General features: G+C 41.9%; 2 protein-coding genes and 1 pseudogene across 6 annotated transcripts in view; 2 read left to right on the forward strand and 1 right to left on the reverse strand.

The window, feature by feature from the left end:
* CENPC (centromere protein C) overlaps positions 1-13,280 on the reverse strand; it is a 50,983-nt gene extending 37,703 nt beyond the window's left edge. For both annotated transcript variants that reach the window (XM_080934469.1, XM_080934468.1), the window contains exons 1-6: positions 13,117-13,280; positions 10,038-10,081; positions 7,680-7,744; positions 5,761-5,831; positions 2,415-2,514; positions 486-756 (exon numbers count right to left, since the gene is read on the reverse strand). In XM_080934469.1, coding sequence (XP_080790595.1) covers positions 486-756; positions 2,415-2,514; positions 5,761-5,831; positions 7,680-7,744; positions 10,038-10,081; positions 13,117-13,134 — 569 coding nt within the window. In that variant the 5' untranslated portion in view covers positions 13,135-13,280. The remainder of the gene's footprint in view (positions 1-485; positions 757-2,414; positions 2,515-5,760; positions 5,832-7,679; positions 7,745-10,037; positions 10,082-13,116) is intronic.
* Positions 13,281-15,791: 2,511 nt separating this feature from the next.
* Positions 15,792-18,917, forward strand: LOC308434262 (sal-like protein 4; annotated as a pseudogene). The gene has a single exon. The product of its transcript is annotated as a sal-like protein 4 (transcript).
* A 6,544-nt stretch (positions 18,918-25,461) lies between these two features.
* STAP1 (signal transducing adaptor family member 1) overlaps positions 25,462-25,733 on the forward strand; it is a gene marked incomplete at both ends in the record, with an annotated part of 30,409 nt that continues 30,137 nt past the window's right edge. For all 3 annotated transcript variants that reach the window (XM_080934491.1, XM_080934492.1, XM_080934493.1), the window contains one exon: positions 25,462-25,581. In XM_080934491.1, the coding sequence (XP_080790617.1) occupies positions 25,462-25,581 (120 nt within the window). The remainder of the gene's footprint in view (positions 25,582-25,733) is intronic.

A 25,733-nucleotide genomic window follows, 5' to 3' on the forward strand; every position in this document is an offset into this window, starting at 1 on the left:
TTTTGCATCCTAATAGCAAAAAGGCAAGTTCTAAGAAATGGAACTGGGCTATAACTCTGTTCTAGAAAGGACCTAATACTCGGTCTTATTGACTGTGTGTCTGTGTACATTATATATAAGGATGCACATGCCACAACATGCACATGGAAGTTAGAGGACAACTCTGTGGAGTCAGAGTCCTCTTTTCGTCATTTGGCTTTCAGAGATGGAAACTTGGTTACCAGACTTGCACACCAAGTGCTGAACCATTTCACCAGCCCCAAGATGAAAACACCTTTGTATATACTATAAAACAGTTAACCTCTAAATTTCTTTGAAGTATATACTTTAATCTTTCCTTACTACTAAATAAAAACTAAAGCTAAGCAAAAAGTATTATTTTTCTCAAGTTATCTCTTAAATCCCTCATTTAAAATCTACATAAAAGACTAACATTTAATACAAGGAAAAATAACCATAATTATTATTGTTGAAGTAAAAATTACCTTTTCCTAGTTTTAGAAGAAATGCCTGTATTTGAAGATTGCATATCTACTGAACTACTTGAGACAGAAGCCACTCTCTTTTGGCCATCAGATGAAATGCCTTCCTGTGACACAGGGATTCTTGCACCCAGAAGAACCACAGGGGAGCCAACAGATAAGTGCAATTCATGGTGACCTTTTGTTTTTTTACTTGACATCTTGTTTGAGTCTGGTGTACTTTTGGCAACAGCATCAGTGGACAGAATTTTCTGATGAACTTCATTAGCCTGAACTAAAACAAAATTATGATAGTTCTCAGCAGCTAAAAATAGTATTTAAATCAAATAAACTCTAAAAAAAACAACCATAACTTAATTAGAAACTTTGTAAAGAAGAGCTTTAAGTTTAGATTCAAAGCCCTTTGATTAAAATGCCTCAGTACTCAAGAGCACTAAGTACCTCAATTTACCAAATTAATGAGCTGAAACATGTACTTGGTCCACCCTAACGGCAGTTATGAAAAGACTGAAATCCTCAAACTCAGGAACTTCTAAATTTATGCCCACAGTCTTGAGATATAAAGCTGGTACAAAGATAAAATAATGAAAAGCAAAAGAAATTATGAGATTCTGATATGTTTAGGCTAACAGCAAGTAAGCTAACATGGCTAGATGAACATATATATATATATATATATATATATATATATATATATATATATATAAAACATGTATGTAAGTACACATGTGCATACATGTACCTCTATGCACACACACATATACACATACAGAATATACATACATACATACTTAAAATCACCTTCAGACTTCAATATCAAAGTAAAATGCCTATTAACTCACTGCTTTATTAACATTATTAACATCACTGCTCTAAAATGTGAAGATTTAGAAAATTAAATACAACAAAAACAGGCCTTTCGTTCAGTGGTGAGATGCCATTTTCCTGCTTCTCCCTCCTAATGCAACTAACTCCTTAGACTGGTCTTAGATGGTCTCAGACACATCAACAATAACAAGACACTGAAACCTGAAAGTAAGAAAACTACCTAGAGAACTGAAGATTTTAGGAAAATTCACAACATGGTCTCTTGGGTTTTGTGTTCACCTCCCATTTGCCTCCAGCTCCTAAGAGATCTGAAACCCAGAACCAACAATACACAAAGGAAGGAAGGAAGGAAGGAAGGAACCCAAATTATCTCAGTAAGAACACAGACCTAAGGAGAACTCCAACCCTTGCTCTGTAGCATGGGCTCTAAAACATGGAGGCTCCATTCTGCCTCAAGTGCAGGTCGTGCCCTTAAACTTTAGCATCTTGAAGGGCAATTTATATATATACGAGTGTGTGTAAATATACAATGATATATATACATAATAAAATATATAACACTGTGTATATATACTGTACTAGATATATATTATGTGGGGGAAATAGTAAAAGACAAAAACAAAATTGATGATTCTCAAAAAAAAATTACTACATGAAGACCATACAGTTATTGGGAACTGAAAAAAAATAGAAGTGCAGAGAAAAATTTTCTGAATGGCAGCCAAATAAATAAAAATAATTGCCTTTGAACCGTACATCCTATAAACCTAGAATGTTAACACTACATTAACATAGTTAAAAAAAAAAAGGTCAAAGTTCAAAAGTGTATTAAATTTAATAGAGATTCAAGACAAAATAACGTAATAAATTCAGAAGAGAAAGAGTAATGAATGTATCTGACAAAACAAACATGAAATATTTATCACTTTATAGATAAAATCCAGATTGTACTGGAATTTACTATATAAAATTCCAATGTACTCTATCCCTCAAAAGAAAATAAAGTTAATATTTTGTATATCTACTACTAAGGAAAAACTGCTTGACCAAACTAAACTAGCCTTTGTCCCGAAGCTCTTTACGTGGCATGCGCATGCTACCTACCTGATGGACCAGCAGCTTCGCTTGCTTCTGCAGAAACTTGCTGAGAAGCTTTTTTCCTCCTTGAAGAGACCGGAACTGACCTTGAATGTGATGCTTGGCACTGAGCACAGAAGAAATACACTTGATCTACTTTAATTATCTTGTCAATTCTAATTAGACACATGCCTTTAAAATTGGGGGAAAATTTCTAAACAACAAAGTAGCTGAACAAAATCACAAAGAACTACTGAACAGAGAGGAAATCAACTACGGGACATTGTACAATATCTTTAATGGTTGAAACACCAGACATGATTATATGTACAGAAAAGCAAGTTCATAGAAATACATAATGATATCATTAACGTAAAGTTGAAAGGTAAAAAAAAATGAAACAATGCAATATTTAGGAATTCACTCTATGTAAGAAGGGGTTAACACAGCATGCCTAATCATTTAAAGTGCTCTCTTAAAGGACTAGCCATTGCTAGGATCTACAAAGTTGTTTTTACAATGCTTCTTTGACAAGTGATAAGGCTTGTAATAATAACTTGCAGTGAACACTCATTTTGTTTCCTTCTGGAATTATGTTTGATGGACAGATGATGTCCGTGGAACCAGAACACAATAAAAACAGACTTAGTATCAAAAGGCTTTTCTGAGAAAAACATGCATGACTGCATTTCACTGATGATGCACGAGGTGCTAGGCGTGCAAGTGTAGATGCCTATTATCCTTCAGGCCTAACATTCACGTTCCTTGGAGCCTGTACATTGATGTGTCCATACTTCATGTCCTATATGAACCTGGATGGCTACCTGTATAGCTATAATCAAACTCAAACTACCTCACTATTTCCAACCCCCCTCCTTCTCTCCCTCCCCCCTTCCTTTCTCCTCCCTCCCTCCCTCCCTCCCTCCCTCCCTCTCTCTCTCTCTCTCTCTCTCTCTCTCTCCATGCCTTCCCTCCTTCCCTCTCTTTAAGATTTATTTTACTGGGCTGAAGAGATGTCTTAGCAGTTATGAGCAAGTACTACTTCCCAAAGGATCGAAGACTCAAAGGACCCAAGGACCTCAGCACCTCCATCAGAGACTCACAACCATCTATAACCACCAGCTCTAAGAACCAGTATCTCTGGTCTCTTCAGGTACCTGTACTCACATACATAAACACAATTAAAAATAACAAAGAAATGGAGATTTTCCCTTTATTCACAGGTGTGGCTGTGACTTCTTATGATCAAAAGAGGAGGTCAGATTCCCTGGGGCCTAAGTCAGCAGCTGGGAGTCAACAAGGTGCTGAGATTGAACTCAGAGTCTCTGCAAAGAACAGCAAATGCTCCTAAGCCCTGAGCCATCTTTCAAATTCCCTAAATTAGGCTTCTTATGTGAAGGCCGAAGCTAGAAAGTTCCCATATGGATAAAAGCCTTAACACATACAAAATCTCTGCTGTTTTGAATTTTCTCTCAGATGAGAAAAAAATATATATACATACACATACATTCATATATATGTAGATATATATGAATTTAAAAATGAGACTAATCACAACTATAAAGAGAAATCAACAAAGTTAAACTTCCATTTTACAAACAGATTAGACTTGGTAGTCCTGCCACAGTAATGAAGGAAGATGCTAAAGCAGAAATAACCATTATCAAGAATGTTAAAGAGGACATCATTATAGATCCTGAAAGCACTAAAAGCACTTTAGGGAGAAATCACCCTCAACTGTCCACCGTAACAACCTATGAGTAGAATCCTAGCGTTTCATAGTCTGTGTCTTATCTTGATCATGGCTATCACAATTCATCAAAATGTACATTTAAGTCGGGCATGCTAATGTACAACTCTATATAATCACAATACTCAGAAAGAAGGATCAGGAGTTCAAAATCTTCCCTGGCTCCACAGCAAACTCAAGTCAGCCGAAGTTCCATGAGACCCTGTCTCAGAACACTTTATGCCAAGCATAATGGTGTGCTGCAATCCCAGCATGAGTTCAGGCTCAAGTAACACACTGTCTCTAATTAATAATTAAATACATACATACATGTATACATACATACATACAAACATTCACTCACTCTCTCTCTCTCTCTCTCTCTCTCTCACACACACACACACACACACACACACATACACACACCAAGGCCAGAAAAAAAAACATCCAAGCCCAAGGAGAAACTCCTGTCAGCTAAACAGAAGATAGGTCAATGCCTGTATGTACTGGCAAGAGAGGAAAATCTCTGTAAATCAGGAAACGTGACAAGCTTCCTGCCCCCACTAAAGAATGAAGAATATTAGCTGCAGATTCTATACAGTCAAAGCTGTCCTCATGATCCTCAAAGTTCTAAACTCTCACTTGTTTACACCATGTTTAACTGTCACTGTAGGGTGTTTCTGGACTACTACAACATACTTCATGCTAACTAGAAAAGGAGTCTCAGAGGTAAGACCTATAAGAACATTTTCAGATGCAAACACCTGAAATATTAAAGTAAATTTGAACAAAGAAATCAATTCATTATACACATGTATAAAACCATCAAAGTACAAATTAGAATTTGGTGAACAAGTCAAGTTCCCAGGAAATTAAAAATTGGTTTTAATTTTCAAAGATCAATGTAATTTCTCATTATATAAAAGGCCCTTCAAATTCTGAAAGATATGACTCTCTACATTCATTCCAACCAAAGGTTAGCTATCCAGGTGCAGACCAGCAATCAGGACAGCATCTAGAATATGATCTTTCTAATTAGTAATAAGTTTCCAAATTGTATGTTTTGGAATGCTAGTTTCAAAAACCTTATAAGGAGGAGCATGGCTCTGTGATCCGGGTCTGTGTTTGGCACGTGCGAGACCTGGGTTCAAACACAGTGCTTGGAAAAAAAATATTCCACTTAAAAATGTACTACATTTAGATAACAAATCAACCTATCCTTTTAAAGCCCATAATCAACCAAAAAATTGCTTTTGTGGAGAGCAACCCGTCCTATCATCCTGATTGCTAGTCTGCACCTGTGTAGCTAGCCTTTGGTTTGAGTGAATGTAGACAGTCATAACAGATCCCATAACAGATGGGTGCTGGGAATAGAGCTCAAGACCCCTGGAAGAGCAGTCAGTGCTCTTAACCAACGGAGCCATCTCACCAGCTCACCAAAATTTTGAATTTGTAATTCCCAGTTTTAAACACTAGAAATGTCAAACCAAAGTTTTATAATACCTCCAATTTAATGAAATTCAACAGAAGCATATGATTGTCTTTAAATAAGACAACTAAGATGTACATAAGAACACTGTTCATTAAACATAAACACCATTCATTACTGCATGAAACCAACATCGTTTCTTCTGTTTGACTTACCTCATTGTCTGCTGACTGACTATAAATGTCTTTCTCTTCAGGTGTTGAATGAGACAATGACGCTGTAAAATCTGTAATAAAAAAATCATTGACAAGACTTAGAAAGTATGGAAGGGGGGCTGGGCAAACCAGAACACAACTCTCAAATATAACCCTCAGCATTCGGGTAGAAGAGCCAGGTGGATTTCTGTGAGTTCAAGCCTAGCCAGATCTACATACTGAGACTCTGTCTAATTGAACAATCAGAACTACATCAGTGGTTCTCAACCCTGGGGTCATGATCCCATTTGGGGTCATATAGCAAATGATATTCTTCACAGCAGAGATTTACATTATGATTTATAACTAGCAAAATGAGTTATGAAGTAGTAATAAGATGATTTTACAGTAGTGGTCCCCACAGCATGAGGCACTGTAGTAAAGGGTCGCAGCATTGGGAAGGTTGAGAAGCACTGCTCTATATGACCTGTGAAGAATGGTAACTAGATTCTCCCCAACACAATTAGCCAAAGAAACGGAGATATCAGTGCAATAGTCAAATGTTCTTACAAACATTGGAAACAGAAAAGAAAACCAAATTCCTGAACATTTTTCAGTTCTTTTCGATCTGTAATGAAGAGGTTTTTTTTTCTGTTGTCCTACTTTGTGAAATAACAAAAATATCTGAAACTGAATTAGGGATGTAGCTTGGTGACAAAATGCTTGCCTAACCACAATGCCCTGAGTTTCGTACTCAGATTTGCAAAATAAATACGGAGACTAAGTGAATGAAAAGGAACAGAGGATTTGTACCTAGCAAAAGTGTTTCTTTAATGTCAGGTGAAAAGAAACAGAACTGAAAGAGCGTGAGTTCACTCCTCAGAGGGCTCATCGCTGAGCACCGCTTCACTGGAAACCAAGGCTCCAGGCCGAGACTACCATCTCTGCACTCTCTAATCACGCTCGGCCCTCATGATGCTCTTTGTGATGAGTTAGCATTTCATAATAGACAGACGTAACAAATGTGAATGTGAATTACCTCAAATACAACTGACCCCTAGAATTCTATACTTACTTCCATTATACTTTCCCCATTACAGAAATGCTTGGATCTATAAGTATCTAATATCATGGGTTTTTTTCCAGAGATTGAAATATTTATATATTCAGCATAAGAGTTTCTTATGTCTAAACACAAAAAATTATGTACATTTCATATGCACTTTACATGAAAAAACTGAAGGTAACGTTGTGCATAAAGTTTCATAAAATTTTGCATTTGTGGTAAGATACTCACTTGGAAACTTCTACATTTAAGATTTTGGATATTCACATTAGGGAAATATTTTCTTTTGTGAAAAAGTATGTGTCTTAGTCAGGGTTTCTATTACTGCACAAAACAACATGACCAAGAAGCAAGTTGGGGAGAAAAGGGTTTATTCAGCTTACACTTCCATATCACTGTTCACCACCAGAGGAAGTCAGGACTGGAACCCAAGCAGATCAGGAAGCAGGAGCTGATGCAGAGGACACGGAGGGATGTCACTTACTAGCTTGCTTCCCCTGGCTTTCTCAGCCTGCTTTCTTATAGAACCCAGGTCCACCAGCCCAGGGATGGCACCACGCACAATGGGCTGGGCCCTCCCCACTTGATCACTAGTTGAGAAAATGCCTTACAGCTGGACCTCATGGAGGCGTGTCCTCAGCTGTGTAGGCACAGTGTGGCCCTCTGGAGCTCCAGGTTACAGGAGCCTGGCTCGAAACGCCCCGCAGCTGCATCAGTCTCCTCCTCGTGCCAAAAGGTACAAAAAGAACTCAAAGCGTAAAAAAGTTGTTCTATAGATTTAAATGCTAACACGTGTCTGCTACATTTAACATTAGTGATAAATCTCTTTTCATCTATACCATCTTTGAAAGACCATCAAGAAATGAAGCCTTACTCTGTTCTTCAAAACAATCTTGTAAGATTTCCATCATGTTCTGGCCTTGCTTAATGTTGGGTGCTCTAATAAAAAAAGAAAAAGGAAATAGAAAATTTCTGTAAGATGTCTGTTACTTATATTACTGTCTGCTTAAAATGTTAACTTTAGATAAGAAAAACCATCTCTACAACTGAACACAAGACACTCGACAGTCTGAGTCCATCAAACCCAACCTGTTTGTATGCAATATTAAGAAAAGTTATGTAATTATCTACTCAAAGTTGAATATCTGTATCTATAATTGGATCAGGCAGTTGCTGTATTTCAAAAACAATTCCTGTTTTTGAAGAAACTAAATTCATTCCTAATCACAGGCAACTCGAGCTGTAATTGCAGGGGCACGTGTTTCTTTAACGAGGCCTTTACAGACACAGGTCTCACCATCTCCAAGAAACAGACCTTCTCTGCAGCTTTCCAAGTGCACTGTGTATTCAATAGTATTAACTGAATTAATCAGCAACTTATGAATGAATACAAGTAACTTAACTTAAATGATGTATTGATTTAATATTACCATATACACGTTTATTCATGGTTTTTCTGGTTCTATGTGTACCCACTCATGTGTTTATGTTTGGAAATGACTAATCTAATACTACACCTTGTCCCAACTTTATTGTCTGCCTAGACACTTCTTGGTCTTCCAAATCCCCAATAGACAGAGCCACCTTAACATCAGTCTTGGGACCATCCATGACCCTGACTGTGGTCCAGACATATTAAATGCAGTAACTGATTTTTGTGGAAGCTGAAAACTAAAACTAAGCTGGACAGGGTGGCGTACACCTTTTATTCCAGCACTCAGGAGGCAGAAGCCAGCCTGCTCTACAGAGTAAGCTCCAGGGCAGCCAGAGCTGCACAAAGAAATCCTGTCTGAAAAAATAAATAATAGTAATAATGAAATAGAAATCAAAATTAATTATCATGAGGTGTCTGGAAAGTACTTTGTAAGAAAGCACATGCTACTAGGGCATCCTAAACCCCACACTGATGTGGACTCCCTATCTCCCCAGCAACGATGTGATTGTGGTTTTGTTTTTTAAACACTGTACCTCCAAGCTTAGTCACCAACACTTTTCAGAGGCAAGAGTCTGTTTGTTGTGTGGCCACTAAAAAGACTTAAAACTTGTAACTGGATTAATCGGTGTGGTTGCCAATAACTATCTTGCCTGGACCATTTCAGTTTCTTTGTGTGTGTTATTCTGCCCAGTATATTACCTCTGGAGGTTCAATATCTACCAGAGACAGGACGCTGAATGGTTTGGTAACCATAGGAACCCTGTATCACCCCTTCAGAAATATATCTACTTCTCTCTAACTGCCTTCACTCCTCATCACATCCTGCTGCTGCTAACCCATGTCCAGCAATTATTTCTTTCATTTCTAAATTTCTGTCATTTAAAAAATAAGCATCCATAGAAATGGAATTGTGTAGTATAAAATATTTTGCACTGACTCTTTTCTAATCAGTATAACTCTCTAGGAAGTAGCCCAAGTTATTGCATGAATGAACTTGTTCATTGCAATTATTGTTGAATAATATTCTACACTACGAATATATCACAGAGTTAACAATCTCCTTGAAGGACATGTAAATTTCAGTCAGTATAATTTAGATATACACCTCTAAAAAGGATTGACAAACTTTTGTTTAAAATTGCTCTAAACCTTTAAATGTTTCATATCAAATCAACAAAATTTATATAATTTCTTACATGGCTAGCTACACTTCAAATTAATAGGTCCAATATATAAAAAAACTTTTATAACATAAACTGTCACTTTGGGCTGGAGAGACGGCTCAGTAGTTAAGAACACTGACTGGTCTTCCAGAAGTCCTGAGTTCAATTCCCAGCAACCACATGGTGGCTGACAACCATCTGTAATGGGATCTGATGCCCTCTTCTGGTGTGTCTGAAGACAGCAACAGTGTACTCACATACATAAAATAAATAAATCTTTAACTATCACTTTATGATCCTATTTTAAGTCATATCTTTGTCCATTAAGTAATTTTACTAATAGTACAGGAAAAAATCTTTCAAGCAAGAATGCAAGTTCTTTACAGTGTAAACTTATTGAAATAAGTATACTTCATTAATATTACCATTCTGTACTATTAATATTTCAGTGCTCAATACTTCTTGTTCATGATCCTATGGAAGTATTTTTTTTCTTACTTCCACTAAGTTATTATACAGTTTGTGCTTAAAAGACCAGTCAGTGGGCAAAGAAATTAATCAGTCAAGTGTAACAACTTGTTTTTATCTTCAAACTCATTTCTAAAGATGAAAGGTTCAAGTATAAACATGTTACCTGGAAGGCCGGCAAAATCTTCTGTGGTAGTTCTTTAGATGATCCTGAAAGAAAAGTTCATCAATTTTTCAAACTATAATCCAATACAATTCAATCTTCAAAATAATTCCAGTACGATTCAGAATTAATAAGGGAACACATTTTCCAAGCAGTCATTTAACAAGTATCTGTTAACTGTTAGATAATATACTATAAATACTAGAGGCAGGCAAGATAGCTAGAAAGGAACTTGCCATCCAAAATTCAAGCTTGATCCCAAGAACCCAAGTTCAGGTGGGAAAAACAACTGGCTCCACAAAGTTGTCCCCTGTTAGCCACACACACTAAGTGAAATAGCAAGGCATAAAACAACAACAATAAAAAATGAACTAGAAAGCCATATGCCAAAAAAAAAACCAGAAATTTTCTGAAAAATGAAATAAGCATGATAATGAAATCAAACAAAAGCAGTAGCAACCTAAAGTAAGATCAGAAGATATTCTCAATGACCACGGAGACTCGTCTGCTCAAGAAAAAGCCAGAGACAGCAAGGGAGCAATCCCCAGGCACAGAGGGTGCTCATCTGTAATTCTAGAACTTGTGGAGACTCAACTTTGACATCAGCCTGGGCTGTTCAAGGTAGTGAGACTCTGTCTTAGTAAAAGCAGGTTGGTGAGAGTAAATGTTTTTTGAAAGCATTGTATAAGCTGACAGCATGCCATGGTATGGGGAAGGGGAAAGCTCTTATTGTAGGTATGACTTAGGACAGCCAGAGACCTCGGCAAGAGTCCAGGAGGGAGAGAAAACAGTAGACTCAACATGGCAGCAGATGGGACCTGGCCAAGGGTGTGCAAGAGTGAGAATAGCCGGGGATGGAGAACAGAGGGAACAGCGAGAACTGGGAGCAGAGGTAAACAGTGAAGAGCAGGGTTGGAGGGAGAAGGAATATCTCGGAAGGGAAGCATGTGAGATGGAAGGAGTTAGGACAAAAAAGGAAGTAAGAAGGACAGCATTTACAAAGAGTGGACGCAGTGGACAGGAGGGTTTAAGGCCAGCCTGGGAAACATGAGACCCTGTTTCAAAAAAAAGGGGGGGGGGTCAGAGTGGTGCCAAAAGTTGGACATGGATCTTACAGACCCATAACCCTAATGGAAGGTTATGCAGGAGTTCAAAGTCATCCTCGCCTACATAGTGACACATAAATTCAGGAAAAACACTCTACAGCACTATATGACAGACCCATAGCTGTAGTACGTTTATTTGATGGAAACATTTAAAGCAAACACTTAGATCTCTTTCTAGTATTCATCAATGTGAAGTACTAAAATAAACCCAAGCCTGAGAATGTTAAATTACACAAGCTTCCAAACCTTAATTTATGAAACTTCTAATTTCAGCAAAATTGAAGGATTACAAATCTGCACCCTGCAACATTTTTGAAACATGAACCTTCTTCATCTGCTAAGCAGGAAAACTTTTAGGACAAAATAGGTCCGCTGCTCATGAATACTGAGCACCTACTAGAATGTCAGTGACTTAGGCACACTTAAAAGCAGGTGGTCGAACCAATGAGGTTGCTGGGAGAGACCTATGGCCCGAAGTACATATGCAGCAGAGGATAGCATTTTCTAATATCAATGGGAGAAGAGGCTTCTGGTGCAGCAATAGTTTTCCCAAGGTGCTTGAGGTGGAGAGGGTGGTTGGAAGAGGGAGCACCTTCATGGAGACAATGGGAGGGATGGGGGAGGGACAGGATTGTGGAAAAGGGATAACATTTGGAATGTAAATGCAGAGAATTTCCAATTTAAAAAAAGCAAGATAAAAAAGGCTCGTTAACTCTGAGTTCAAATTTAAAAAATATTTATTTGAAAGTACAAGCTAACAAAAAAAAGAAAAAAGAAAGTACAAGCTACCAACTTCAATTTATCCTTCAACTGATGTCAACTTAAGTTTCTTCCACTATAATACTGTACTTCTCAAAAAAAAAAGTGCACAGTTTGGCTTGGTTTGACTTGGCTTGGGCCTATACATACCTACAGGGCCCTGGAGCACTCCCCATCCCCCCATCATCCCCACCCCAACTCCAAGCCTACTCTGGCAAAAACATAAGTTCCTTTGGATATGACAAAATATGTCTCAGGTAGGAAATTACTTTAAAAAACCTTGTATATAAAAATATCTAAGAATGATCTCCACCTCAGCCCTCCTTTATCTTTTAAATAGACAACACAGATATCAAAAATACAAAACTCAAAACAGTTGTAGGGTTATAACTGGTATATAATGTGCAGCGGGCATTTGTTTTGTTCTTTATGGTTTTAATGTTTCTTTTCTCTGATCACGTGCAACGTAAAAAATATACATGACTTTGCAGAATATACACTATACTGCCTTGTCATACATGCTCAACATACATACAAGCACACACATAACTGCATAATAGGAAAACATCAGTGAAGATTTTCTTTAAACGGTAAATAGAACTGCTAGGATAGGGCAGAAGATAAGACATAGTAATCATACAAAAGTTGGAATGAATATCAAGTGTCAAGAAACATAAAGTGGCAAGTTATGGTCCACATCAAACATTCAAAGTTGGCACCTTTTAAAATATGGATGCCTTGTACGAAGCTTTATCATTAACAGGTGTCCCATAAATATTAGAATTTTCACATAAAACAGTATCTCGACAAATAATGTCAAACAACAGAGGGTTTTGTTTTGACGGAGAAATTAATACTCGAGGTCTTCCAGACCATCAAGGCTGACTTGTACAATAGTCACGAATATTTGGGAGCCTGAAAAACGGGCAAAAGCTGAAATGTAGACACCGGAACAAAAAAATCAGAGAAAAAAAAGTAAGCACGGATGAGATTACATTGGGACTAAGGCACTTTCTTAGTTACTTCCGCTACCGGTGCATGACCGCATCTATTTTGTTACCTGTGCAGCAGTCAATCCACCCCGTCCTGGCAAGCCTGACAAGGCGCCCGCCCCATCCCACCCCTCCTCGCCTCTCACAGACCGGGCACAGCCCCCGCCCCGCGTCCGGACAGCTCGACCGACTCAGCGCGCAGGCCCGACCCAGACCCGCACTTACCAGATGGAACGAAGCCATGGTTCCGGCCCACTGGGCCTGACGGAGACCTAAGAGGGAAGCTCAAACAGGCCAGGGTTCCAGGAGGGTTAAAAGTCACTCAGCTACAGTTAGATCACGGACGGAGGCTTCCCATGAACCGCCAGACCGGCACTTAAGACCCTAAATAAACAGCGGCCACCAACCAAAGGGGGAAAAATTCAAACGAGGCACGCATGCGCAGAAGCCTAGCACGGAAGAATTAACTCCGGCCGTTGCTTGAGTCCCGCCCTTGGTCCCGCCTCCTTTCCTGTTATTCGCCTATCAACCCGCCTTTTTCGGGTCGCCCCGCCCTCCCGCCCAGCTCCTTGTCTTTCTGCCGTCGGCCCACCCTCCCACCCACTGCCCCACCTCTAGCCTCTCGCCCGTCGCCACGCCTCTCGCTTGTGGACTCCTTTTGGCGAGCGCTCCTATTCTCCTGCTTCTGCTTTCTTCATCCAGTTTGCTGCGTCTACACCTGCATGTATTTAGAAAGCAGTGGTGCTCCTTGAGATAAATGTATAATGCATCCCAGCAGTTCTATTACGGATTAGTAGTAATACTAAAAAGGATTAGAGGCAGAAATTGCTGGCGTTTTGAGCAGTTAATACTACACAGATTCGTCAGCTGCAACCTGCCCATCTGTACATTATCTCTGGAAATAATAATGTCCTCGGTCTTTTTTCAAGTATTTAAAAATTATTTATGAGGTATCATTGCAAGCAAGATGATTGGCATAAGTTATATATGCATATCATTAAAACTAATAGATTTTTTAAGAGAACGTGGCTGCTTCTGTCTTAGGCGAAATTAAGGTAACGTCCCCAATTGGAAAAAAAAAAAAAAAATACACCGATATGCATTTTGTCCCGTCCATGTGACTCACCTAGAGTCACGTGGTCGCAGCCTGTAGCTGATCTATTTCCTAAGGAGACAGAATGCAATCAATCAATAAATAAATAAACAAATAAATAAGCTCTGGAGCGTTGAAACGATGTCTCAGTGGTCAAGAGCGCTTGCTGCACTTTGAAAGGAGCAAAGTTAGGTTTTCAGCACCCACAAAGCAACTCACAACCATTTGTCGCTCCAGTTCCAGGGGATCTGACGCCCTCTTCCGGCCTCAGCGGGCAACAAGCCCGCTAGTGATGCCCTTGCATACATGCAGACAACACAATCACACCTATAAAGTAAATCTTTTATTATTATTATTATTATTATTATTATTATTATTATTATTATTATTATTATTATTATTATTATTATTATTATTTTAGAATGATGGAGCTCTCCATACGAGTTAAACATGCTCGTGATAGCCAGGACGATTGCCGGGATTGCCAGGCAGATCCGCCAGAGGGCAGTAGAGGTGCTGTAAACCTAATTATTTATTAATCCTATTCTCCAAACTACAGAACAACTTGTAAATTGTACAGCAGCTACTACTAGATAAACCTGAAAGAGGAGTCAGCTGATCCCGGCAGCTGAAACAGAGGTTTTCTCCTATGTTGGAATAGTTTTGAGACTGTGGTCCTCAATTGCAACACTGTCCTCCGTGGGAATTTTGAACATGACCAAAATGCAAGGGTACGATGCTGAATTGCTCCGCATGCCGACTCCATTTGCTGAAGAAGCAGTTGAGAGTGAATCGACTCCAGAGAGTCACATTAAAATGTTCAGAGTAAACATGAATTCTTGCTGTGATGCCTTTGGAACCAACGAGCTTAAGCCATCTGTGAACTCCCGGAGAATAAACAAAGTTGGCAGTGAGGGTTTGAGTCTCCCAGCTGCCCCAGGCAGAGATCAGCACTAACACAGAGGATGTAAACTCTGGTAGGTGATGCCATCCAGGATGACTAGGGTTGAAAATATTCTCCCCCCGCCCCGGCAGAGTATGAAGATCTTGAAAGTCCAAGTGAAACTCAGAAAGGTGGCATCAGATGCTACCATCCGCCAGAGAATGAGAGGAGAGCAGAGCTCACCAGGACGAATGTGTCTGGTTTCTAAAGACCCTCAGCAAGTTTACAGCCCAGAAAGCCATAAAGGAGAAAGTGTGCTGGGAGCTGAAGCCCCACCTCCGCCCCTTCCCCCTCCATCGCCCCACCCCCTCTCCCATGCATCATCAAAAGTGCTGGAGCACTTTACAAGCCAGCAAGGGCAGTTCCCAGAGCTTAATTTCTGTGAAGGCAACAACCACTGTGTGTGTGAGACTACGCTTGTCTTGCACATACATGACTTCCAGATTTCCCTGATGGTGTTACAGGGAAATGGCGCACTATGTCCTAAGTGTGGATCATCTGTAAATATTTGTTCATTCAAAATGACCCTAGAAAACCAGAAACGATAAAGATACCTTTATCTCAGAGGTAGTGCATAAATTATAAGTATGTAAAAGAGAGAAAATACAAAGAAACTGCCAGCAACGTTACAGGGCAGAAATGACCCGTAGCTGAAATAGAGGGGGAATTATTTTATTGAAAAATAAGTTGAGAAGAGCAAAATGGAATCTCATTATGGGACACTTCTGACGTTAGAATAAAATACAGAAAATAATTCTATAGCCAATGAGGGACTGAATTATTCTAAGGTCAATATAAAGACCAAGGATCGGCAGAGAGGGGGCAAGTTACCAGGGCTCTTCCCGGCGCCCCGATGCGCGCACCATGTCTAGGCGCAAGCAGACGAAGCCCCAGCACATCAACTGGGAGGAAGGCCAGGGCGAGCAGCCGCTGCTGCAACCGAGCCCCGACCTCGCAGAGGCGCCGGCGGCGGAGGAACCCGGTGCCCCAGGGAACGGCGATGAAGTCTCAGAGGACTCCGTCCCGGGGACGCGGCCCCGGCAAGAGGACACTCACATCTGCCACAAATGCTGTGCTGAGTTCTTTAGTCTCTCCGAATTCATGGAACACAAGAAAAGTTGCACTAAAAACCCTCCCGTCCTCATCATGAATGACAGCGAGGGGCCAGTGCCCTCAGAGGACTTTTCCAGTGCTGTCCTGAGTCACCAGCCAGGCAGCCCAAGCAATAAAGACGGTCTGCAGGAGAACGGCGGCGGCTCGGAGGACTTGAAGGAAAAGCTAGGCACGGACTCCATCTTGTACTTGAAGACAGAGGCTACCCAGTCACCCACACCCCAGGACGTAAGCTATTTACCCAAAGGCAAAGTAGCGAACACCAATGTGACTCTGCCGGCGCTCCGCCGCACCAAGGTGGCAGTGAACCAACGGAGTGTGGAGGCCCCTGTGGCCCCGGTGCCCGCTGCCCACAGCATCCCATGGGTCCTGGAGCAGATCCTGTTCCTGCAGCAGCAGCAGCTCTAGCAGATCCAGCTTATGGAACAGATCCGAGTCCAGGTGAACATGTGGGCCTCCCAGGCCCTCCACTCCGGGGTGGCTGGTGCAGACACCCTGAAAGCCTTAAGCAACCACGTGTCTCAGCAGGTCTCAGTGTCCCAGCAGGTGTCTGCTGCTGTGGCCCTGCTCAGCCAGAAAGCCTCAAACCCAGCTCTGTCTCTAGATGCCTTGAAACAAGCCAAGCTTCCTCATGCCAGTGTTCCCTCCACAGCCAGCTCCTTGTCCTCGGGGTTTACACCCGTCACCCTGACGCCTGACGGGACTCGGGTTCTCCCCAACTTCATGTCTCGCCTCCCGAATGCCCTGCTACCTCAGACTCCGGGCTCTGTGCTCCTACAGAGTCCCTTCTCCACTGTGACCCTCGACCAGTCTAAGAAAGGAAAAGGGAAACCCCAAAACCTCCCTGTCTCCACGGTAGATGTCAAGGACGAGGGCGTCCTCGGTAAGCACAGGTACTGTTCCAAGGTTTTCGGGACCGATAGCTCCCTTCAGATTCACCTCCGCTCCCACACCGGAGAGAGACCTTACGTGTGCTCTGTCTGTGGTCACCGCTTCACCACCAAGGGCAACCTCAAAGTCCACTTCCATCGACACCCTCAGGTGAAGGCGAACCCCCAGCTGTTTGCCGAATTCCAGGACAAAGGGGCAGCGAGCACCACCGGTCCTCACTATGCACTCCCTGTCCCTGTAGATGAATCAAGTCTCTCTGTAGACACTGAGCCTGTCCCGGTCACGGGAACCCCTTCCATAGGGCTACCTCAAAAGCTCACTTCAGGGCCTAACCCCAAGGACCTCATGGGTGTCTCCTTGCCCAACGATGTGCAGCCAGGGCCTTCTCCAGAAAGCGAGGCGGGCCTTCCAGTACATGAGGTGGGGATTATGCATAATCCCCCAAGGGCTGGGGGCTTCCGGGGCACTGGGGCCTCAGAGTCAGGGTCAGAGACCCTGAAATTGCAGCAGCTAGTGGAGAACATAGACAAGGCCACTACTGAACCCAACGAGTGTCCCATATGTCATCGGGTCCTCAGCTGTCAGAGTTCCCTCAAGATGCATTACCGTACCCACACAGGGTAGAGACCGTTCCAGTGTAACACCTGCGGCCGGGCCTTCTCTACCAAAGGCAACCTGAAGACACATCTTGGGGTTCACCGAACCAACACAGCCGTAAAGACCCAACATTCGTGCCCCATCTGCCAGAAGAAGTTCACCAACGCCGTCATGTTACAGCAGCATATCCGGATGCACATGGGTGGCCGGATCCCCAATACGCCTCTTCCAGAGAGTCCCTGTGACTTCACGGCTCCCGAGCCCATGGCCGTCCGGGAGAACGGTAGTGCCAGCAGTGTCTGCCAGGAAGACGCAGCGGAAGGGATGGAAGCCGAGGAAGTGTGTTCCCAGGATATCCCCAGCGGCCCCTCAACAGTCTTGGCGCTGGTTCCCAATACCCACCTGGCGTCGCCCTCTCTGGGCTTTCCTGTGATTTGGCCCTGCAGCGACAGAGCAGTCGAGAGAATGGCTCCCTGGAGGCTGGTGACAGTTGCCTGGCCAATGACTCGTCCTCGCACATGGGTGACCAGGAGCGTCAGAGCCGTTGCCCAGATGCCACTGAGACCACATGCTACCAGGCCAATAGCTAAGCAGGAAGCATCAAGTCCCAGTCTCCTGAGGGTCAGAAGGCCAAGGGTGTCGAGAGCTGCCGCGTGGACCCTGAAGGTCGAACCAGCCTCCCTTCAACATTTATCTGAGACAGCCCACCTTTATCAAAGTTGAAGTACCTGGCGCCTACGTGGGACCCCCCAGCATGCCCTCAGGAATCACACCTTTGCTAGCATCGTAGCCACAGCCACAGCCACGCCGACAGGCCAAGCAACACTGTTGCACGAGGTGTGGCAAGAATTTCTCGTCAGCCAGTGCCCTGCAGATCCATGAGCAGACACACACAGGAGAAAAGCCTTTCGTGTGTAACATTTATGGGCGGGCCTTCACCAGGAAAGGCAACCTAAAGGTCCACTACATGACTCATGGGGCCAACAATAACTCTGCCCGCCGGGGCAGGAAGCTGGCCATAGAGAACACAATGACCACGCTGAGTGCTGAAGGAAAGAGAGCCGCCGAGGTGTTTCCCAAGGAGCTCCTGTCCCCCACGGTGGGTGTGAACCCTGCCACGTGGAACCAGTATACCAGCGTCCTCAATGGGGGTCTGGCCATGAAGACCAACGAGATCTCTGTGATCCAGAGTGGAGGAATTCTCACCCTGCCTGTGTCACTGGGAACCAGCTCTGTGGTGAGCAATGCCACGCTTTCCAGGTTTGATGGCTCCCAGACCAGCGTGAGTGGGGCCATGGGTGGGAACATGGAGAAGCCCGCCGTTCCCGACTGGGTGACAAACACCAGTTCCCTCACTTTCTGGAAGAAAATAAGATTGCGGTCAGCTAAGGAGGAAGAGGCCGCCCTAGTGAGATTCTAGGACCTGCTTCATTGTTTAGTTTTGTTAACCCATCTCCTCCCCCCACTCCCCTTCTTCCTGATAAGCAAGTGATGTGGCTTTGTGACCATATGGGTGACATAGCCTTGGGCAATCCTACAATCTCTATAATTGGGCTGCTTTCCAAAAGAAGTGAAAATGAACGGAGAAAAAGTGAAAATAACAAAACCAAAAAAAAAAAAAAAAAAAAAAAAAAAAAAAAAAAAAGCCCAGAAAAACAACAAAAACAAACCAAAAAGAAAAAAAATAGAAAATCAGACTTTTTTTTAATATAAACATTTTGGAAAGAAGCGGGTTTTTTTGAAAAATAGTTTTGTTAATTTGGGACAAATTATATACTAGAAACTTTGTGTGACCTGGTGGCTGTTTCCAAAGACTGTCACCTGTTTCGAAGTGAAACAGTTGGGACTCAGTTAGACCACAGTGGAAGTGACAAGTGCTAACCCAGTCCTGGGGTGAGGGCACTGTGTCCTTCCATGGTGACTAATGCGGGTAAATGTAGGGATCTGGTTTTATGCCTCCCAACCCTGTCTTCATTTTCTGCTTATTTTTGTTTTTGTTTTTAAAATGTACTTTAAGAGAGAAGAATGCCAGAAAACTAAGGTGGTTCAATTAACCCACACCTTGGGTAGGAAACCCTCCACACACATGCATACCCTGGTCCCTGGTAGTCCCTGGGGAGCACACAATTATCCTGCTTATTTAAGAGTCCTGAGTGCCACCTACACCCTCCTCATCTCCCACTAACCACCTTCCCAGACTCCTGGGTGGACAGGCATCAGAGTGGGGCACCTGAGGAGATACTATGTGGTTGTCTTCAGTGTCTGCTGCATTGCGGGACTGTGTTTCTTCTCCGGGAGAAACTCCCAGCAATGCTAGGATGGCCTCCTCTCTCTTCCACATGATATCCTTTCTGTTTATTTCGATTATTAAGATGTTCACACCCACCCGCCCGCCCCCTGCTGTCTCGAAGGCTGTAGAGTGGAGGCCAGCAAGTGTTGGATATGAGGGCTTTAATTTATCTACCTCAATTATCTATTTTTGTAGCCAAAAAGTCTCTATTTTGCTATTTTTGTGACCACCCAAGTATTGCCAGGTCTTAAACCTAAGAGTTGTACTGGTGAGAAGGACCTTCTCCCCTTCCCCCCCCCCCCAGCTCAAGAAGTCTTCATGGTTGGTTCTTTGGAGCTTTTGTTTTTAATTACATTTTTGTTCGTGAGATAATTCCAAACAGCTATTGTAAGAGTGTTCCGGATGGTTTGATGAGGAAGGAGAGACTGACTTCTCCAGTTTCCGGGAAGAACATTCTTCCTGTTGAGGTTAAATGCTGTTGCCAAAAAAAGATGGAGATGCCAGCAGCGTCTCCTGAGTTGTTGCATCTGATTTTAGGATCCAAAACTTTTGTTGCTATTTTTTTTTTTGTTTGTTTGTTTTTTACTTTTTGCCAAGTCCTGCCTTTCCTTCTGGGATTGTAAGTGAACCCCATGATAAAGTATTCACTGATTTGTCTGCTCACCTGTTTACACTGTGAACACACCAGCCATGGCTTTCTCACACCCCGAGAGTGAATGTGTGGACTACGCCATAGTTTTGCCTGCTGATACTGTATGTCTGAAAATAAACTGAATGTTTTTTTCCCTCAAAAAAAAAAAAAAAAAAAAAAAAAAGAAAGAAAGAAAAAAAAAGAAAAAGAAAGACCAAGGATCTGTAGCCAGTCCTTCGGATTAAAACCCATGCGCCATCCAGCATTTAACAGCTTACAGAAGTGTGGAGTTGAAACCACATTAAAGCAGTCATGAGGCAAAATGTTAAATTAGGAAGCTGATAATAATGTTGGTCTCTAAGAACCTAAAGGAAATACAATCAGGAAGTTACCACAGTTACAAAACTGCCACCTCACCAAAGCCTCCATGAATACTAGGCAATACTAAGACTGCTCACCGCTTCTGAGTTCACACCACCTCCCACTAATACAATGCACATCAGCACAACTGCTGTCCCCTGGCTAAGCTGTCAACTCCCATGAACCTTCCCATCCTACTACCATGGAAAAGTCAGACACTTATAAGTCATCCCCGCCTTTTCTTTGGTAGGAAAAACCAAAGGCAGCAGTAAGAAATGATTCTGCAGGTTGGAGAGATGGTTCGGCAGGTTAAGAGCACTGACTGCTCTTCTAGAGGTCCTGGATTCAATTCCCAGCCACCACATGGTGGCTCACAACCATCTGTAATGAGATCTGATGTCCTCTACTAGTGTGTCTGAAGAGAGTGACAGTGTATTCATATACATAAAATAAATAAATAAATCTTCAAAAACATATTTTTAAAGAAAGAAGAAATGGTTCTGCTTTTCTTCTGCCTTGCTAATCATACTGCCTTTTCCCAATCAAACTTGGAAAAACATTGGAAAAATCGCAGAGGGTGTTTTGTTTTGGTATTTTTGTTTTTCTTTTTTACCCCCAACCATTTCAGCTTCTACAGTGATGCACCAGGAACAGGGGAAATGGCTAGAAAGCATCAATCAACTGCCTGCTCCCGCAGCACCAACTAAATGATCTTAAAAGAAAAATAAAGACTTAAATCTTGTATAGATTGAGTTTGTAGTGGTAAAAATATATCTTCTTAAAAATTTGACTAGTACAACATAACTATTACTCTGTCTCTGAAGTTCCTATTATTCTGAATTCCTAGTTTCTGTTAAAGCTAACCTTAGCTTGTGATTGACCTGATTTGGGAACTGGTGTTCTGTATCTATTTGGCCTTTGGGTTCAACTTTTCAGCAGTGTTACCAAACACCTGAAAAAACCAACTTAAAGGGAAAGGGTTTTATTTTGCACATGGTCTCGAGAAGTGTCAGTTCCTTTTGACAAAGGGGATATAGCAGCAGACACACATACCACAGAAGCCAGGGAGTCTACACTCTTCCCCCACCCCCATTCCATCTGGGTCCTTGGTGTTCAGAGAGAGTCTCCCCCTCTTAGTTAATCTTCCCTGCAGATTTCCTCATCGACATATCCTGGAGTGTTTTTTGATAATCTAGGAGCTCCACAACCAGCTGACAATCAAGAATCACAATCTCAGCTGGGTGTGGTAGTGTACACTTTTAGATCTCAGCACTAGCGGGCAGATCTTTGAGTTCAAGGTCACCCTGGTTTACAATGTGAGTTTCAGGACAATCAAGCTGCATAATGAGACTCTGTCTCAAAAAGCAGGGAGGGGGGCTGGAGAGGTGGCTCAGGGGTTAAGAGCAGTGACTGCTCACTGATAAGCTGACACTAGCCCCAGAAAGCTCTGAATACCCAAGAAACAACTCACAGACCTTATGAAGCTCAAAAAGAAGTAAAGCGAAAATGTGGATGCCTCAGTCTTTAGAAGGGAGAGAACAAAACACTCATGGGAGGAAATAGAAGGTCAAAAGAGGAACAGGGATTGAAGAAAAGATCATTCAGAGGCTGCCTCACCTGGGCATCCACCCCATATGTAGCTACCAAATCCAACCTCACGAGAAGAACATTATCAGCCAACCAAACCCTCCACAATCCCCATAGACTAAAACACCAACCATTGAGCACACATTGAGAGACCTATGGCTCCAGTTGCATATGTAGCTAAAGATACCAGTGTCTGGCATCAATGGGAGAAGAGGCCTTTGGTCCAGGGAGGATGAGTTTTCCCAATATAGGGGACGCCAAGGCATTGGGGTAGAGAGGGTGATTGGGAGCAAGTGCACCCTCCTGCAGACAGGTGGAAGGGGAGGGGGGATGTAGGCAGGGTGAGGGTAGGGGATAACATTTCAAATGTAAATACAGAGTATCTAATTGAAAAAAAAAAAAAAAAAAAAAAAAAAAAAAAAAAAAAAAAAAAAACAAGAGCACTGATTGCTCTTCCAGAGGTTCTGAGTACAATTCCCAGCACCCACATGGTAATCATCATCTCATAACCATCTGTAACAGGATCTGATGCCCTCTTCGGCTGTGTCTGAAGACAGCCACCGTGTACTCACATACATAACATACATAAATGTTTTTTAAAAAGCACGGAGGGGAGATCCATAACTGCCCAAACTATTTCACATATATTTAGCAGCTAAGAGTAATTCTTCATACAGTACTGAAAATGCTAAGGCTAGCAAATTAAATTCTTACACAGTGATTTTTCACCTTTGGTTTTCTGACCCAAATACTTCAGGAAAGGATTCTCTGATTAACCAACCTTCACTGTGTCAATAATTACTGGGTAAAGTCAAGGCAAGAAACCCTACACTGAGTACCAAGGAATCCCTGGGTTCTATTACAACAATTTTTATTTTCCTTTCTGAAAATACTTTTATCCTACCAGAGTCAATAAAACCTGACTGGAACTGAGACTGTGTGGCTTGTAATTTATTCAAGTGTTCCAACTTGTGGTTAAAATTAAAGCTGTTTTTTTCCAGTTATTTGTTGTAAGTACATGTGTATTCATACGCGCGCGCGCACACACACACACACACACACACACATTCATACACACATATACACACATATTTATATATTTCTTATATTTATATAAAATATATTCACATATTTTATATCTGTGAAACATTTATGTTTATGTATTATATATTATTTTATATTATACCATATATTTATTTACTCATATGTTTTTCAAGACAAAAAAAAAAATCTCTGGCTGTCCAGGAATACATTTGTAGACCATACTGGGCTGAACTCAGAAACTCCCCACGCCTTTGCATCACAAGTGCTGAGACTGAAGGCATCATGGATCACCATGCCTGGCAAGACAATTATACTCAATTCAAATGTCTTTTAAATCCATAGAAATGTGTTGTGATGCATGTGATGATAAATCGGTAGATATTAAGGGCCAGAGATCAGGAAGGAACACATGGGGACTGGGCATTTCTATTCATACTTTCTGACTTAATCAGTATAGTAAGAAGATGCTAAAGTAACTCTTCCTGATAACAGAAAGATTTCACCAGGCTGTTGAAGGACGAGTAAAAATCCACCAAATAGATAACAGAAAGAAGGGCATGGGAGCACACAGTAGGGAGCCATAAGAAGAAAGGCCAAGGGTTTGGAGACACCTAGGAGCAGGTTTAAGGATGGAGCAGGAGGCACTCGTTGGTGAAGGGATTTGGTTGCTTGCCCGTGTGATAAATAGTTCTCAGTAAAAGGCAAAAGAAGAAATTACAAAAGCCGTGAGAATCTAGCAGACTGTTTTCAAGATGGGCATGTTTTGTGTTTCTCAGGAGTGTGGAAAGGAGATAAGGGGACTGGTCAGTGGTTTGAACTCTCTGTGGTAGGATCCCCGCTGTAATGGGGCCGGAATGCAATGGTGTTGGAAACCCTGACAAGTCTAACTTACTGAAAATGTTTAAGACTGGATTTTAAATTTTATGATGTCTTGGGGGATGGTTAAAGAAGAAATAATTGATTCTTGGTACATGAAGAATTAATTTTATTTATAACTCAAAAGACCAAAAGAAGCTACATGACTTGGTGAACAAGGTTTTATTTATTTGTTTATTTATTTAGCTGTTACTTGCTGTATTAAATGGTAAAAATGACCTAATTACACAGATGCTTGACTGACATAAATATTTGTCTAGGCTCAGGAGACTAAAGAACACACTGCCAAGCTCAACACTGGAACCCCACAGGATAGGAGAGAACTGATTGCCACAGATTGTCCTCCAGCCTCCCTCCACACAGGCATTGTGACATGTGCACACTTGACCCTGAGTGCACATTAGCGCACACACAGACACACAGGCACAAAGTACATGTCAAAACATCAAAAATATTCTTTTCTGAATTTTTCTGCAAGCCATCTTTCTGGCCACGGCACTTCGAAGGCATAAGCAAGTGGGCATCTGTGAGTCTGAGACCAGCCTGGTCTACACAGCAGAAATTCAGGCTGGGTGTGGCTGCAAAATGAAACCACGGTTTCAAAGAAAAAATAAGATTATTGGAAATGTAGCCAATAGGATCAATACAAAAATATTCAATGAATCATTTTTTATGGACATAGTTTGTTTAAGTCATATCTTTTAGAAAGAAAGACAGAGAGCAGTAAGCAAAAATGAAAGCTGGGAAAGCCAAATGTGTCCTTGGTGTGACTCCAAAGTCTCTCAGCACGCCTGCACCTGCTTCCTTCATCCTTCAGAGATGATAATCTGCTGTTTATTTTGTTACCATAAAACCAAGCACATGAAGTTTACGCAGAGGTCTCCTTTCAGAAGTTGGTCTAGTCCTGATATTTCTTACTTCACAAAAACTAAAGGAGGAAGAATGTGTGTGTGTGTGCCTGTGTGTGTGTGTGTGTGTGTGTGTGTGTGTGTGTGTGTGTGTGTGTGCCTGTGTCCTGTTGGTGGTTAAAAAGCAAGTTGAGACTTCCTCTTTGAACAGTTGCCTTTGCTCTCATCACTACGGAGATTTCATTTTGTCTGAGGCTGGATAGAACCAAAAGCAAGCCAGACACCAAAGCCAAGGGGATGATGGCTAAAAAGCCCCCGAAACCTGCCCCTCGCAGGATCTTCCAGGAAAGACTAAAGATCACTGCTCTGCCCCTGTACTTTGAAGGATTTTTATTAGTCAAACGGTCTGATCACCAGGTAAGTGTGTAGATGATAATTGTAACCCTGAACGTTGGCACCTATCTCATGACAACACGATGCAATGCTGTCTCCTTGTTTCTATCTGGGTTATACACGCTTCCTTGGGTTAGAAGAATGATTCAGATTTTGAATCAATGCACAGTATATAT

The sequence above is a fragment of the Micromys minutus genome (assembly GCF_963924665.1).
Source record: "Micromys minutus genome assembly, chromosome: 1".
Classification (NCBI taxonomy): domain Eukaryota; kingdom Metazoa; phylum Chordata; class Mammalia; order Rodentia; family Muridae; genus Micromys; species Micromys minutus.